The sequence below is a fragment of the Cygnus atratus genome, chromosome 6, assembly GCF_013377495.2.
Source record: "Cygnus atratus isolate AKBS03 ecotype Queensland, Australia chromosome 6, CAtr_DNAZoo_HiC_assembly, whole genome shotgun sequence".
NCBI lineage: Eukaryota > Metazoa > Chordata > Aves > Anseriformes > Anatidae > Cygnus > Cygnus atratus.
In genome coordinates this window covers 27,002,416-27,016,115 of record NC_066367.1, presented here as the reverse complement: position 1 = coordinate 27,016,115, position 13,700 = coordinate 27,002,416, and the positions used below count along the sequence as shown (strand labels likewise).

Below are 13,700 nucleotides of genomic sequence, written 5' to 3'. Positions count from 1 at the left end.
CAGTTGGCCCACGGTCTGTTGCAGGGGTTGCTCCTTGCCAGGTGCAGGTCTTTGCATTTCTCTTTGCTGAATTTCGTGAGGTTCCTCTTGGCCCATTTCTCAATCCTTTACACACTCATTAGGCGGATTGTGAAATTCTCTGCAAAGGATGTTGTGGAGCCTAGAAATCTAAATGAATTCCAAAAAGCACATAGAAAACAGATGGAAAGTCTTGCTCCCAATCACAACACAGACCAGTATCAAACTTGGAAGGTCCCCTGTCTGGACTGGAGTATATACGGGGAGAAAAATCTTTAGTTTGACTCGTTCTTTATACTCTTTCCCTAAAAACAGCTGCTACTGGGCATTGCCCGGGGTAGATGGATATTTCCATCTAGCTCCAGTTTCTAACTCTGGCTTTTATAACTGGTGTACAAGATTCAAACCTAAAGTGCTTACCATCTGATTTCCTAATTATATTGTATGTAATGCTATATTGGGTCTGTAATATGGATATGAAGATGACTAATTATTCTTTGATTTCATATCAATGTAAATGTCCCTATAACGGACAGAGAAGAGCAGCAATGTAATTTTGCTATCCTTTTAAGTCATGTATATGCATTCTCTGGCTGTGCCCTGATATGAAGTAATAAAGGAGAAAGTAGTTACAAGGATAGTTTTGCTGGACTCTAGACACCAATGCTTAACTTCTGATAGACACTAACATTGCATTGTTTTCCAGAACAAATTATGAAATATGGGGGATTTGACACAGAACATCTGGTCTTAAATGAAGAGTCAGCAAGTTCCAAGTTCTTATTTTGTATTTGATAAATTGTGCAGCAGAATACAATCCTGATGTGCTTATCTAATTTCTTAATGATATTTTGCTAAACTAAGTAGCAACTAAGTTTTTGACAATTCAGGGAATAGTTTAGGGAGAAGTACAGAGGAAACGCCATTACTTTTCATTGTGGCTATGACAGGAAAGATTATAGTCTGGAGTGTTATCCAAAAGATACAAGCAGAACTTGCTTGTTGCTTTGGATAGAAGAAGGATGAAAAGAGAAGGCTTTGTTATGCCTAATGTTAGTCTTTGTTACAGCTACACTCTAATGTGAAAGGAGACTTATACTTACCCAACTGTTGTCTAAAATAGGACTGTATTGATGCTAGTACAATTGCTTGAGCATGACTGGAAGTAGAATTTAGGATTTTTTGTTGAGATGGTTCAGTTTTAAGCAGGAAATTGTTATCCTAACTTAGTGGCATTTAATATTTCTTGTTTTGTTTTCTAGTGGGAGAACAGAGGTCCAGTCTGTACAGTATGGTAAAGAAAGAGCAAACAAAGACAGAGTATTCGCAAGGTAAGCAATTAACATTGGATCAGTGCTGGATCAGTAAATCTTCTGTTTGTACCTTCTAAGATGTTATGGTGTCATTGTTTGCTGGTTTTAAACACGTAAAATAGAGTAACCTTTATCCACTGTTGCTGGTGGCATGACTTAACTATCAAAGAGGTTAACGTTGATGTGGGAGGTTGTCTTTGGGACAGCCAGAAGTGGAAGGGAAACTCATGTCAAGAAAATCAGAAAGGGTATTCTTTAATATTTCCTCATTTTATGTATTTTCAGAGAAATGAGAATGCCCTTTCATCTGAGTAGTTTGTAGTTATATCTATTAGCCCTTTTTGTGCTGTCTTTATTGCAAAGAATGATTTCTAACTATTCTATTAAAACATTGAGTTAGCGGGTATGTTTCATCCCTGATAACAACCTAAAACATAGTACATGCGTACTTCCTTTAGAAGAAGTTGTGGTGGATGTCTGTCTCGATGAGAACAGTTTTATCACTGTAGTCCCAATAAGGTACTTTAGGATGAAAATTTAGATTGAGTGCACTGCTTCTGAAGCTGTCACAGAGTAGCTGGCTAATCACAGAAGCTGTTGTTTGTGTGTTTCAGGTTCCAGAGGGGATTAGTGATCAGGAGAAAGCAGTCGAGACATAGATTTAGTTCTTCATTCAAAAATTATGATGCAATGTTCAAAGACGTAACTGCTGCTGCATCTATTTGGCAATAGGCTCTGATCATTAACATAAAGAATCCTTTTGAGCAGGGAGCATCCTCTGTGCTTTTTATCTGCTTAAAGTTTTACTGAGCCGGGGAATGTCTTTTAACATAATTACCCTTTAAGGAGCTCCAGAGTTCAAGTTTATGCTCACAGACTTTAAGTAACAAGCTCAGCAGTCTTTCTCAAGTATTTGCAAATACTGTTTTTCAGACCATTGGTAGATTCTGCCTCACCCCCCACCCCGTCCCTCCCAAAGAGGCAACAAATTGCCCTCCTCCATCAGAGTACTTCTCCCCATATTTGAGGGACCATTTCTGCCCTATTTCAAATGTTCTCCACATCATGATGACAGTGGAATTTTGAAACGACATCAGTAAAATTTATTTTCTTGTGGTTGTTCTTGGAAATCGATTAAGTAGTTATTGATAACTAAAACTGAATCTTTAGCTTGAATGTACTTTTGCTGCTGCCCTGCCCCCAGCTTTTTTTATTTTCCACTTTTTTCGTGGTATTTCTTGAATCTACTTCCATTTTCTTTTTTTCTGTCTTCCTCCTTCTCTCTTCCTTCCTCCATCCCCTCCCTCACTCCTTTCTCCCTTTGCAATATAATCTGGGTTTTTAGCTGGACACAATACAGATGCCCAGCTCCATATTAGAAGGATTTGTGGGCAGAAGTACTGTGACATGGTTGTTCAACAGGTCAATTTTATAAGACCAATTTGTTCTGTGTGCTCTAGACTTTTTTTTTTTAAATCTAATTTACTTTGGGGATCTGGTTAGATTTTTGATTGGGGTGACTTTATTACTCAAAAGACACAACACGGTGTCAGTTAAGCTTTCTCATATTTAATTAAAAGATGGTTATGAATCAGCTAAAAGCTATGTATTTCACATTTCACTCTGAACTTGGCAATTTCCCACAAATAAGTGAGATGGAGGAGAGCCGGTACTTGGTTTTGAGGAGCATATGCTTCATTTTAGAAACTCTATTTCAGTAGATGGCACTCTTCCCTTTGAGTCTAACCAGAGCAAGCGTTGCTGGGATCATTTGTCTTCCGTAATATATACTCTGGATAAAATTGAAACCCATGGCTAGAATTGCTTTGATGTTTCCTCAAGTCTTTTCTGCTTTTTTTAGTTAATAAACTACTTGACTCTTCTGTCCTCTGTAATTGTGTTTTCCTCTGTTTCTGTTAGACAGAGCAATACAGCATTCATCTTCAATTACCTTTCAAGTTATTCAGTAATGCTGATGACTGATAAATGTCTGATTCACACATACGTATGTCACAGAGTGGACTGAATTTAATGGTGTGTTGTAACAAATACACCTTGAAAAGCTTTTAATAGATCATCGGCTTCTCCTCTTGTCGTCTCCAGCACAGTGTGCGATTAATGCATTTTCAATTTTAAAGATCTGTTGTATTTTAAAGGGTGAAAAAAAAAACATGAAATGGATGGCATTTGTCGAACAACGTCTGCTTCAGGGAGCTTAATCTAAAAACATTATCTTTAATTCCTTGTCTACTAAACATCTGCATTTCAAGATGAAATACTGAACAGATATTAGCCCTTTTTGTATTCATACAAAAGCTAAATTTTGCTTTTTAAGGTTTTCCAGGTATGGCGTGGGTTTTGTTCCTGGAACCTTCTTTTCTCTTTCTGAGTATGTTTTTCTCAGACAAAGTAATCCTGTCGTTGAACAGCTTTTTAACCTTTCAAGCAACAGGCTTGTTTCAGTTGGTTCATCTTTTGAAAGTTCTTATAGGTGTCATTTGCTTTTTGTTATGAAAGTACAAGTATGCTAGTTTTGCACTCAGGACTTGTGATTTAAGTGGCCACTTAAAAAATTGAATATTTACTGTTGCTTTTATTAGTACCACATCAGAAGATTTATTCAAGATCAGTTATGATCTGCAGGAAAACTACTTATTTTCAGTGACTGTCTTGAAAGAAAAAAATATGTTTTTTTTTTTTAAAGCTGTACAGATTTACCCTTTGTTTTCCTTTTCACATTTAAATAGAAATTGCTGTATTTGAGCTAATATTGAGCTAGTAAGGAAACTTTTAAATCCTTTCATTGTAAGAAATCGATACTTTTAGCTACATTGAGATCTTACTTGAATTATCAATTTATTCTGAGATGGGAAATGGAGACTGTCACAAGTGATGTTCACCTAGCTTTCACATGTCAAATAGAACATAGATACAGAGCACAAGGCATGGAAAAAAATTACAATAATGTAACATACAATAAAGTAACATCCATTTAAATAAAGCAGGTCGCTTTAACCCACAATTGTCAGGCTTAGCTCTTTGTCCTCAGGATTTTAATATAAAATTAGCTGAAGTTATATTCATGAATTTATTTTTTAAACCATAAGAACATTTTAAAATTAATTTTAAAAATGGGTCTATTACTGTAAAGGAAGTAGTCTAATAAATTTGATGAATACCTTTTGTGGATGCTGCTTCGTAATTTCATGCAGCACTAACTGCAGCATTTAGAAGACTGTTGTTGCGGTTGTTTAGATTTTTTTTCATCTTCATTACAGCTATTCTCTTGGCCTCATTTGTTGCAGGATATTTACAAACCATAAAAATCTGTGAGAATTCCCAGGAGCATAATAAGTGACTGAACTTTTTCACTTCTATTATCTTTCAAGTCGTGAATTGTGAGATTTCTTAAAGAACATTGCTTTCTCTTGCAAAATATTCTAATTCTGTTCAGTTCTGATGGTATGTACTGAATCCGAGAGAAGGTTGTTTATACATATCATATGATAGTGTGTGGTTATTTCAGTCATTTGTATTTCTGAACTGTTTATCATGAGGTTACAATCTCTGTTTCCAGAAATCCACTCTAATTGTTTCAACCATCCATTTACTCAGGCCGTTTAAATTCTTCTCTAAACTGTACATGTCATTTTGTGGTATATCTGCAGACTCGTGTATAATTTCAGTTTCTTTGTCTGAAGCAGTAGTCACCAGTTTTGCTCAGAAATTCATTCCCTTTGTCAAAATATATATACATATATACACACACACACACACACATATATATTCCCTTGTCAAAATAAAAAGGCTGTGGCTCCAGGTTATATTTCTTCTGGGGACAGAAACGATTTAAAAGATTTCCTCCTGTATCCCCAAACAATTTTGTCTCTGCCAACTTGTGAGGATTTAGCATTTTAGCTGTGGGACCTCAAAACAAATTCTTTGAAACCTTTTGTGTACTGTAGCTGAGTCAGTACCACTAGTGTTATGCTTTTTTTGGTTGTGTTATATAATTTTATCCCTGCTTCTAGTTTTTTGTATTTGGTATGGTATCACAGCTTCTAAGACCATTCTTGATTTTTGTGAGCATGTGAAGTTTTCGGTCTCTAGCCCTACTCGGATGTAATATCTTCCAACTTTTTTTAGGAATGTTTCTGCAGATAAACCAAAAATAACATTAAATCTGAAAATAGTTTACTCAGCAGTGCCCTGTGATGGGGTGCAGTAGAAGTATCCAGAATGAGCAGACAAATGCAGAATTCAGAATTTCAAAGTTTATCAAAGCATTTCAAAAGTTTTTTGGGCTTACTTCCCTCCTCCCATCTGCACTATGTCATGAGAATGTTATTTGAGTATTGTAAGAAATTAGTAGCAGAGAATAAATTTGCAGGAATATTTCACAATGCATCTTAAATTTTAATTAAACATCAAAACTTATTGTTAGATTTCTAAGTGTTGGAAAGAGAACCAGTATCAAAAAGCCACAGCACTGAGAAGTTCGGTGCTGCGTGTGGTTATTTTTTCTTTGAAATTTCTGCAAAGACAGGAAATGGAGGCAACAAACATGAGTGGGTGGGACTCTGAGGTTAGAGCTGTTAATAAAATAATTGAAACGAACCTTTGCTGATAAACTCTGCAGTTGTTTATCATGGTAGTGGTATAATTTCTGAAAGATCAGACCATATCCACAGTAAAAGGTGAGTTTTCCTAACATTGGATTATTTCGATACGGAAGGAGGTGCTGCTTTTCTTATTTTTAAGGTTGTACTAATTTGTTGCATAGTTTGAGGAAGTTTTTCAAAATGTAGTTAAACTGATTCAAGATATGATGGGGTGAGTTGTTTCTGAAGCAGTCATAAATGACATTTTTTTAAAAAAAATTTTTTTCCCTGTGCCCATACTTTTGTGTCTCTCTTCATAATTTATTTTCTGTTTATACAGGCAAGAAAATTCCCCGTTTGCTGTTATTGTGCATTTAAAACAAAACAAAACTTTCCTGCATCCACCTGTTGATTTATTTAATTTTTTTCACTGAAGGTGAAGATAGTTCAGTAGGTGTCTTTACATGTCTGTCAGTACTGTATCTTCACTCCCGTGTTCACCTAATTTACCCCTGGTTATACTGTGTTCATCTGCATTTTCCCCCCAGCTAGTTTTCTGGTCAGTAGAATTTACCTCTTAGCAGCGCTGGCTTCTGGTGCTGATCTGCTGGCTGCAAACTTTGTGTCAGCAAAGTCTAGCTAATGATTGCCTTTGGTTAATAAAAGAATAATAAGCTGGTAACATTAGATATGTATTTCAGTTCTGCTGGTTTCTTTTTATTTTACCCGTTCAGAACTGTTTGAATTTGCTACGTGAATAAAAATCTCTAAAGAGGTTTGAGTTGCTCACATTTGAAGCAAATTATGTAAATAAGAATATTGGTTTAATTGACTTGATATCAAGCTAATTATTTCTGAATCAAATTAATACTGCTTAAACACAGTGATCCATTCAAAGAAGCTGGATGTCTTATTTCTCAGGAAATAAACAGCTGCTATTTTGTCTGTTTTCAGTTATCGATACACTGCTAGATTTTTTTCAGGTGGATTAAGGCCTGAATGAATAGGATTTAGAACAGCCCATCTTGCTCAACTCTCTGAATTTTTTCAGCTGTTATTTAGTAAATCTTTAGAACAGCAAAACAGCATGCAACACATATTCAGAACTGCATCAGGACATAGGGAGGGAATAAATACAACAAACAAAAAGTTAAAAACCCTTCACACCCAGATCACCACTGCTTTAGTACCAAACAATAAGACATGCACGTTCCTGTATGTGCAGACAGATTACTCAACATGATGTTTGCTTTTTGTTTTTTAGACCTTTTTGGTAATGCTAAGGATGGTCTGCTTAAGGTGGTGGTTTGTATTTAATTTAATTTCTGTGAGAATCAAAAATGTATTTGTAGCTGAAGTTCTCATTTTCAGAAGGATGTAATTTGTGTGTCAGTAGTTCCTTATTTTCTCAAAGTTCCTTCTTTCTGGGTTTGCATTTTCAGTAAATCTGTAAGGTGATAATGATAAGATGAAAATAAAGAACAGTTACCATGTGTTTAGGGCACAGCAAAGGCAGAAGTTATTTTTTGATATGGGTGCATGGAGCTGGGGAAGGAAATGGAGGAGAGCATTATGCTGGTACAGTAATATGTAGTCACCTTATTCTCCAAAGCTGGAGAATAAAGAAGAGTGTAGTGATAAAATATAAAGGCAAATGGGAACAAAATGATTGTGACTGAAATTTAGGTATCATGGGGGACACTGGTAACACTGGAGTTGGCTAATAATAGAGGAGAAATTGAACTATATAGCATCATCAAAGTAGTGGAGGTGAAGTAAAAACTCACTAACACAAAACACAAGGACGTGTATTTAAGGGTTGTTTGAGAGAATTTTGTTGTTGGCTGAAAAATCTTCAGTTAAAAACAATAAAAAGCTAAAGTCTGGATATGTTTAGATGCAGGATGGGTGAACAGTCCCATGCCACTAAAAGAAAGGCAACCACAAGCCTTGGATGATTCATTTGACACTGTCCATTATTAGAGGGAAATATAGTAGTTCATTAGATATTTAAAGTATGGTTTCATCTGTACTCGAGCAATATGAGAAAGAAACAGCAGAAGAGGTGAGTATGTATCCTGGTACGACTGGAGGATGAGAAGAAAAAGTTTCCTCAATATCAAGAAATGGCAACAAATAAAAAATGATTCCTTTCTTACAAGAAATGATGGGGATAATGACCTCAACCTGAAGGATGTTTCTGGCACAAAACCGAATGGAGCCCAAAAGTAGCCCACTACGAAGATTAAATAGGATGATTGCATCTTGTTTATTGGTGTCAAAACATGTTCTGGAAGAAAGCGTGTGTCACCTTGAAGGAAAAACCCTCACGAGCAAAGGCCAGCAGTTTGGTTGCCGTGTTCCTTATTGCCCTGCTTTCAGTTCTTCAAAGTCTTTGGGAGCTTTTTGGACAGATGTTTGCATGACTTTATTTTCCTGAGACGGCTGAACAGTTCTGTTACTTAGTGTTTTTTTCTTTTTTGAGTTCATACCTCTTGATGAATATTCTGTTTGAGTCAGATTCTCTCTGAGGCATTAGAAATACCTGGTGAAGTTTTAATAGGTTCCTTTTCTACCTTGTCTGCCTTCGTACCAGCCAGCAGTATTTCACGACTGTATTTCACTGATGTTCTCATGCAAAGTACAGAAAATGGAGTACAATATATTGAGAAGATGCAACACAGCACATGTCAATACAGTTTTGCATTATTACATTTCTGTTTCCATATGATTTGGTTTTCTTTGATAGAATATCCAGAGTTTTGTTGTAGTTAATTTTATATAATATTGTTCTGACCTTTCTGGTCAATCATTTTACTTTCTTCTTCTAGATCCCCCAGTAAACCCTTAGCACGGAAATTGATGAGTGGGATGGACTGGGAAGTAGTGAGTAGGAACTCACTGTCTGATGATAGGTTAGAAACCCAGAGCCTACCATCACGGTCCTCCACCTGGAACCCCAAACCAGTAAGTAGCACTGAATCTCTCCCTATAAGTGACTGCCTCTAATGGCAGGGACCTACTTGTGTAATAAAAGGACTAATGCTTTACGGAGACAAATAACTTGACAAAATTATGTGCTGATTAGTTCTCTGGAACATTTAACTCCACATGAGAAACTGTTCAGGGGTGAATTATAGATACTTTTAACTCAACCTATAGAAAGATGTAGCATGCTACCCTAAATTTGAGCTTGATTTCTCTCAAACACAGTTAAAACTAAATTATTCAATTGGCTAAGAAAAAAATAATAATGATATCTGTGTGATATTTTAGAAATAATTAGTTCTGGATAATTTCGCTTATTAAAACCTTGAGGAAAAATACTTGATCAGAAATCCTTGCAGATTTATTTCCCTCAGTGTTTCTGCATTTCTTTTATTCCTTTCAAAGCTTGCTTTTCACATGTTAGAGCTGTGTTTTATGTTAGTTATAGTTATGTTAGTTAGGGGAAAATCATTTCTGATTTCTTTTGGAAAATAACCACCTTTCTCTTTCAGTGTGCTGAAACTGGCTTAAGAATCTGTATTATCCAATTTTGTATTACTTAAGCAAGAAGATTTTAAGATTCATTGGCATTGCAGTAGATTATTCAAAAGAAGGTTGTTATAAATATCTGCAGCAATTTAAAAATTACTTTTAAAATTGTATAATAAAGATGCTTATAATATAACATACCTTAATCATTCATGGTTCAAGGCATTTTAAGAATACATGCATATGTCACAATTCTAGTTTTCGCATGGGAAAATGTAGGGTCACAGGAAGGAAATGACTCTCAGTATAATGCTTATGATTCTTCCAGGAGAAGATGTTGGGGATAAAATGTTCATCTTAATGGACAGCAAGGTTCTTCCATGAACAAACAGGATTTTTATTCTCAGGGATTCATTTCTCTTCTCATTGAGTGGACTGTCAGTTTAGTAGCCTTTTCATCGAAAGCATTATCTTTCAGGTTTCTCTAAAAATATTAAAAAATAGCCGTTTAGTGTTTTCGAAAGTGTGCCAAAAATATTTTTGTAAAGAAAGTTATGAAACATAGCACATCTATCATAAAAAACACATAATTGTTTCAGTGATTTTTTGAAACATGAAATTATTTCATAGAACTATGTATGTGAACATATGCTTTCACTGCGAGGAAAAAGTGTTTTTCTGGCATTCTTTCATAGTGGTGTAAGAAATGTAGGTTAATAATGAAATTCTTTTCATATTGCATTGCTATGCTTTCCCTTTTAGTCGCAACTCTGCCTTCACTCAAGAAGGAGCCCGGTTACGACCCTCATCAGTTGGACATTTAGTAGACCATGTGGTTCACACTTCGCCAAGTGAAGTATTTGTGAACCACCGATCTCCCTCTTCCACCCAGGCTAACAGCATAATACTGGAATCATCACCGTAAGTTCTGTTTATTTGTTACTGTGTGGTAGCATACAGGGCTACTGAGGATAACAAGTGAGAAATCTTTGCCATAAAGAATCTAGTTTTAAATGTTTGGGTCGGGGGAGAGCCAGAAAATCTAATAAAAAGGTAGCTGTTGCTCAGGAGCTATTAGTGTAAGACTTAGTAAAAATCAAATTATATAGGAGTGAAGACCTATATCTGAGGTGTTCCTGGTACAGGATTGCCATACTTTTCCCCTTGCCCAATGTAAATGTGGGTTTGTTGTAGTGTGACCATCAGTGTCTGGATGTGAATGTAAAAGTTGGTTTTGGTAGAACTGGAGTGTATTGCTTTGTGATACAAGTTTTAAATTCCCATGGCTTTGGAAATTTTGCTTTTTGTCAAAACACAGAAGTGTGAGATATACAAATTACTCAGCCAAAATACCTTGTTAGTACCCCAGCATTCCGAGGTTCTTAGTATTCTTTGTATGTTGTTATAGAGTATATTTTTATTTTAAGACTGCACTGTTTTGTTTTTCCTAGCAAGCTGAATATTCTTCATACTGTAAGAGTACTATGCAATGGTGGTGAAAATGTAGTATTGTATATTAAGTTCAAAAGGGTGACATAGCTTTTGTGGATGAATTTATGAATTATAAAGATCTTCCTTTTTCATGCGAGGGTTTTCTTGCTTGACATAGTTGTCATCTAAAAGATTATATATTCATTTGTAATCAAAATTAATTATTGTAGCAGGTTGCAAACTAAAGCTTTTCTTTGTAAAGATTCTATACATGAATTGAAGGAATTCTATGGGAAAAATGTTTATTTTCAAACAAACAAAAAACCTGAGTTATTGAAAGATTTGAAATGCTCGGAATAAACTGGTGGCCAGACTACAGATGAATTGGGGGAAAAACGGTGCACAATATAAACGATATTAACACTGCTGCTGTATCTTTTTATATGTAGATACACATATAATTCTAAATTTACCCTCATAATTTTGTATAATCTCTGTAAGCAAGGAAATTATGCAAATGGTTTCAAAACCATTTGAGAACTATAAAACAACATGTGCATAATTACATTTTTATAAACAGCTGGTGTTTCTCAGGAAAAAAATACACTGGGAATGTATTCAACTTTTAAAACCTCGCTTGGACTATACCTTCCATTTCAACAACTTTGCGTAACTTTGGGGAGGGAAATAGAATAGAAAACTGTTAAGGTTTTGTAAAATAACACAAGTTATTTTATTAGCTATAATTTTACAGTCACTTGTTTAGATTTCAGAGATGAAAAACCAGTGCTTTAGCCTAATAATAGGAAGTTCCCTTTTTTGATGATCTTTTTTAATCTATTTGTGTGGCAAGGGAATCTCAAAACTGGAACATTTGCGAATCTTTTTTCATACTTGTGTTTTACTGTACTGAGGCCACTCAGGTTCCTTCAGTTCCAAGACAAATGAAGTCAGTTATGAGAAACTCATCTTGAATGGTAGAGAGATACAGTGGAGTAAGCAAAATTCTAAAAAGCTCTTTTATTCATATGCTTTTACTCTAAATTTAAGTTGTAAAATATGTTCCTGAAAGTTCTTTGGATTTGTTTATTTAATACCTGATTTGTGTAAGTCACCATAGAAATGAACCTTAAAAGTAGAGAGGAAGTGGTTGTGCAAGTTAATTATGCAACTATGGGTGTTCTTCATGATTTTGCACTTTTTCATGCTGTAATAGGAAAAATATTGCTCTTCCATCACTAAGATTTGAATTTTTTTTTCCCTTGTGGGAAGTTCAGACGTGGAATTTAATCTCCCTCTATAGGTACTTAGTATAAGGTACTTTTAAGAGTGAGGATATTGCTGTCAAAAATGTGAATTGTGAGGGTTTCAGAGTCTTCTGAAAGCCTCAGGTGGTGTTATTGATTCAAGCTTTCATATTTATGAATGAAAGTAGTAGAGTCACAAAGTTTATATTGACAGTATAATTAAAAATGGTACTGTTTTACACTCAAAAAAAAATACCCTATATCTTAAATATTTTGATTATTCCGAGTCAGAAGATTAGAGTAGCCCCTCTGCTAATTTATTGGAAATTCCTAGTTATGGATCAAATTTGTGTGTGCAAGACAGTAGGAGGGGCTAACCTGACAGTCTGTATAGTGCTCTCTTGAAGTTTGGAGTCAATATAGCAAAAGAAATCAGAATTTCAGTGCAGTTTAGAAGGGCATTATAGCTTAGATAGCACAATCTTTCATTCTGTTTTTTTTGTATTCATCGGCATGTGCTATTCAGAGCAGCTTGTAGTTTACAGAGGTAATTATAACCTTAAATTCCAAAAGCACATGATATATATTTAGTTTAATGAACTTATGGGTATGTGTATGAAATGTTTGCTTAATATATTATGAAAGGTCAGACCGGATATCTGTAACAAAAATACACAAAGGTAGTCAGTGTGAGGTTTTGTGTGTTATTTTATTATGATGTAAATTGCTGAAAGCAGAAACAGAGAGCTGCTTTGCCTGCAAAACAGGCTGCTTTCACCGCCATTGTCTAAGCATTCATAAGGAAATTCAAAGCTGACTGGGCAAATATAAAGCAATGAAGTTTTTGCCCAAGGCTTGATTGTTAGTTCTCACAATTCGTTATGCTAATGTATTACAGTACTTGCCTTGCTGCTACTAAAATGCTCATTTAAGTAACTTTTCCAATCTTTTTTATAAGTTTGTATGTTCTGGAGGAATTTGTGTATGTTGACATGTATGGACCAACATCTAGTCAAACATAAGTTCCAACATTTACTTTTATCAGGATCCTTTTTTTGTCTTTATGAAGGTTTCCCATTCCTTTTTTATTCAGTTTAAAATTCTCAGGAGTAATTGTTTGCAGGAAAATATATAACTGTGTTGCCCTTCACTTGAAAGGATGAATAACCTGTGCTGGCCAGAGCTGAATGTATAAATACACAGGTAGCTAAAAAGCTCTGGATGACCTTCGTAAGTCAATGTATAAATAATTTAGAGTTGCCTTGAAAATTCGTTCTGCAAATGTTGGCAATCATTGTATTTTTCCCTCTCCACAAAACTGTATTTTGAAAAGGTACTTATAAATAATAATAAAAAAGACTTTTTACTTTCAGTTGCACTGAAAAGTGTCACAAGATATTATTTTTATTATTTTCGAAAAGTTGACATTAAGCAAAAACATCTCTCAAAATATTGTCAGGATCTTTTCAAATGTACTGTTTCCCTAAATTGACAAAAAAAAAAAATATCAATATTTGTGTTCTAGAAAAACGGCTAATTTTTTAAAAACTGAAGTGGAAAATGTGCACTTTTCTTTAGTGAAATGTTCCATTTTCCACTCCATTGTCACACGT

General features: G+C 35.0%; 1 protein-coding gene across 1 annotated transcript in view; it reads left to right on the top strand.

Moving 5' to 3' along the window:
• Positions 1-13,700, top strand: part of PTPN4 (protein tyrosine phosphatase non-receptor type 4) — a 115,676-nt gene that overhangs the window by 75,287 nt on the left and 26,689 nt on the right. Inside the window, 4 exon segments of the mRNA XM_035536934.2 lie at positions 1,281-1,349; positions 8,764-8,878; positions 8,880-8,899; positions 10,172-10,330. Coding sequence (XP_035392827.1) covers positions 1,281-1,349; positions 8,764-8,878; positions 8,880-8,899; positions 10,172-10,330 — 363 coding nt within the window.